The sequence below is a fragment of the Phalaenopsis equestris genome, unplaced genomic scaffold (genome assembly GCF_001263595.1).
Source record: "Phalaenopsis equestris unplaced genomic scaffold, ASM126359v1 Scaffold218696, whole genome shotgun sequence".
NCBI classification, from domain to species: Eukaryota; Viridiplantae; Streptophyta; class Magnoliopsida; order Asparagales; family Orchidaceae; genus Phalaenopsis; species Phalaenopsis equestris.
In genome coordinates, this window is record NW_018237119.1 from 263 (window position 1) to 1513 (window position 1251).

Here is a 1251-nt window from a genome sequence, read left to right on the forward strand (position 1 = left end):
ATATTTTTTTCGGGTACTAATTACATAAACAGCCCTAAAAACAAGTATTATGAATGCAAAAAAAAAAAAAATCTAAAAATTAATCTCAGCCTACATCTTGCAACGTGTCCCGACTTTTAACCCTCCGCCCACCGCCTCATTAAATGAAGGCGCTAAGTCTCCAACATCCTCAAGATCTCGAATAATTTTTCCTCTATAAAATACCCTCCATCCATCCCCAGAAGGCCTTCCCTTGTTCCCCACTACCTAGTCGCGATCGTCTCTTCGCCCTACTCTCTCTATCATCGCCAATCTCCCTTCCTCCGGCGATCTCTCTCCATTAATGCGCTGATCGGAAAGCCAATCCATTACTTCCCCACGCGTCTCAATCCATCAGGTTCAATCATGGCAGAAAACGGCTCGACCGTCCAATCATGGAACCACTACGAAACACAGAGCTGGATCCCGCCGATTTACGCCCGTGAGAATGAAGCCCTAACCAAAGCCCTCCAGATCTCGCTCTCCGATGATTCCTCCACCTCCGAAACCCTTTCGTACCTTCCTCCGTTCCCCCCCTCATCCGCCAAGCAGGTATCAACCATCCAAAATCGGAGCTCAATTTATAGGAAGATCGCGAAGCGGAAATCTAGGGTTTCGAAACGAACTCCGACGACGTACATCAACGCCGATCCGGCGAATTTCCGGCGCATGGTTCAGGAGGTTACGGGGATTCGTATCGGGGAGGTTGGGAGGCCGGTCGAGCCGGCGGTCTGGCGAGAGCCGGAGTGGTCCGGTCTTGGTAGCTCGGTCCGCCAGCCACAAACCGGCCTGACCACGCTGGACACCTCCGCTTTGCTGCTGGATTGTGGCGGTCCAACCGCTACTGCTAGCGGTTCAATCGGACCGGCGGGGGATCCTTCCTTCTTCGATTTCGAATCGTTTCAGAGTTTCCCTACGCTGGAATCATGGGGCGCGATGTAGTTCGAGATGACCAATTCGATCTATTTTAAGATTTGTATAATATATTTTTAATTAATAATTTATTCATCTTAAAATAAATTAAAGAATTTTAAGGCTATTTATAATTACTTTTTAATCCAAAAATTTCTAATATATATATTCTCTTGAATATTATTACTTTGGTCGGTTAGTGATTATGCAGAGACTGCATGTATTTTCATGAAGCACAGTAGTGACACGGCTCTAGGGTTTTGTAGTGATTCAAGCGACTATTGTAGACTATGTGACTCTTTATCTGACTAATAAATTTGT

At 46.0% G+C, this 1251-nt stretch overlaps 1 protein-coding gene across 1 annotated transcript; it reads left to right on the forward strand.

Moving 5' to 3' along the window:
- Positions 1-210: 210 nt before the first annotated feature.
- LOC110037317 (calmodulin-binding protein 25-like) lies at positions 211-1035 on the forward strand. The gene has a single exon (XM_020741931.1). The coding sequence runs from the start codon at positions 385-387 to the stop codon at positions 958-960; it is 576 nt and encodes a 191-aa protein (XP_020597590.1). The 5' UTR covers positions 211-384; the 3' UTR covers positions 961-1035.
- The last annotated feature ends 216 nt before the right edge of the window (positions 1036-1251 follow it).

Coding starts and splice junctions, on each gene's coding strand:
- LOC110037317 (XM_020741931.1), top strand. CDS start 385: ATGGCAGAAAACGGCTCGACCGTCCAATCATGGAACCACTACGAAACA.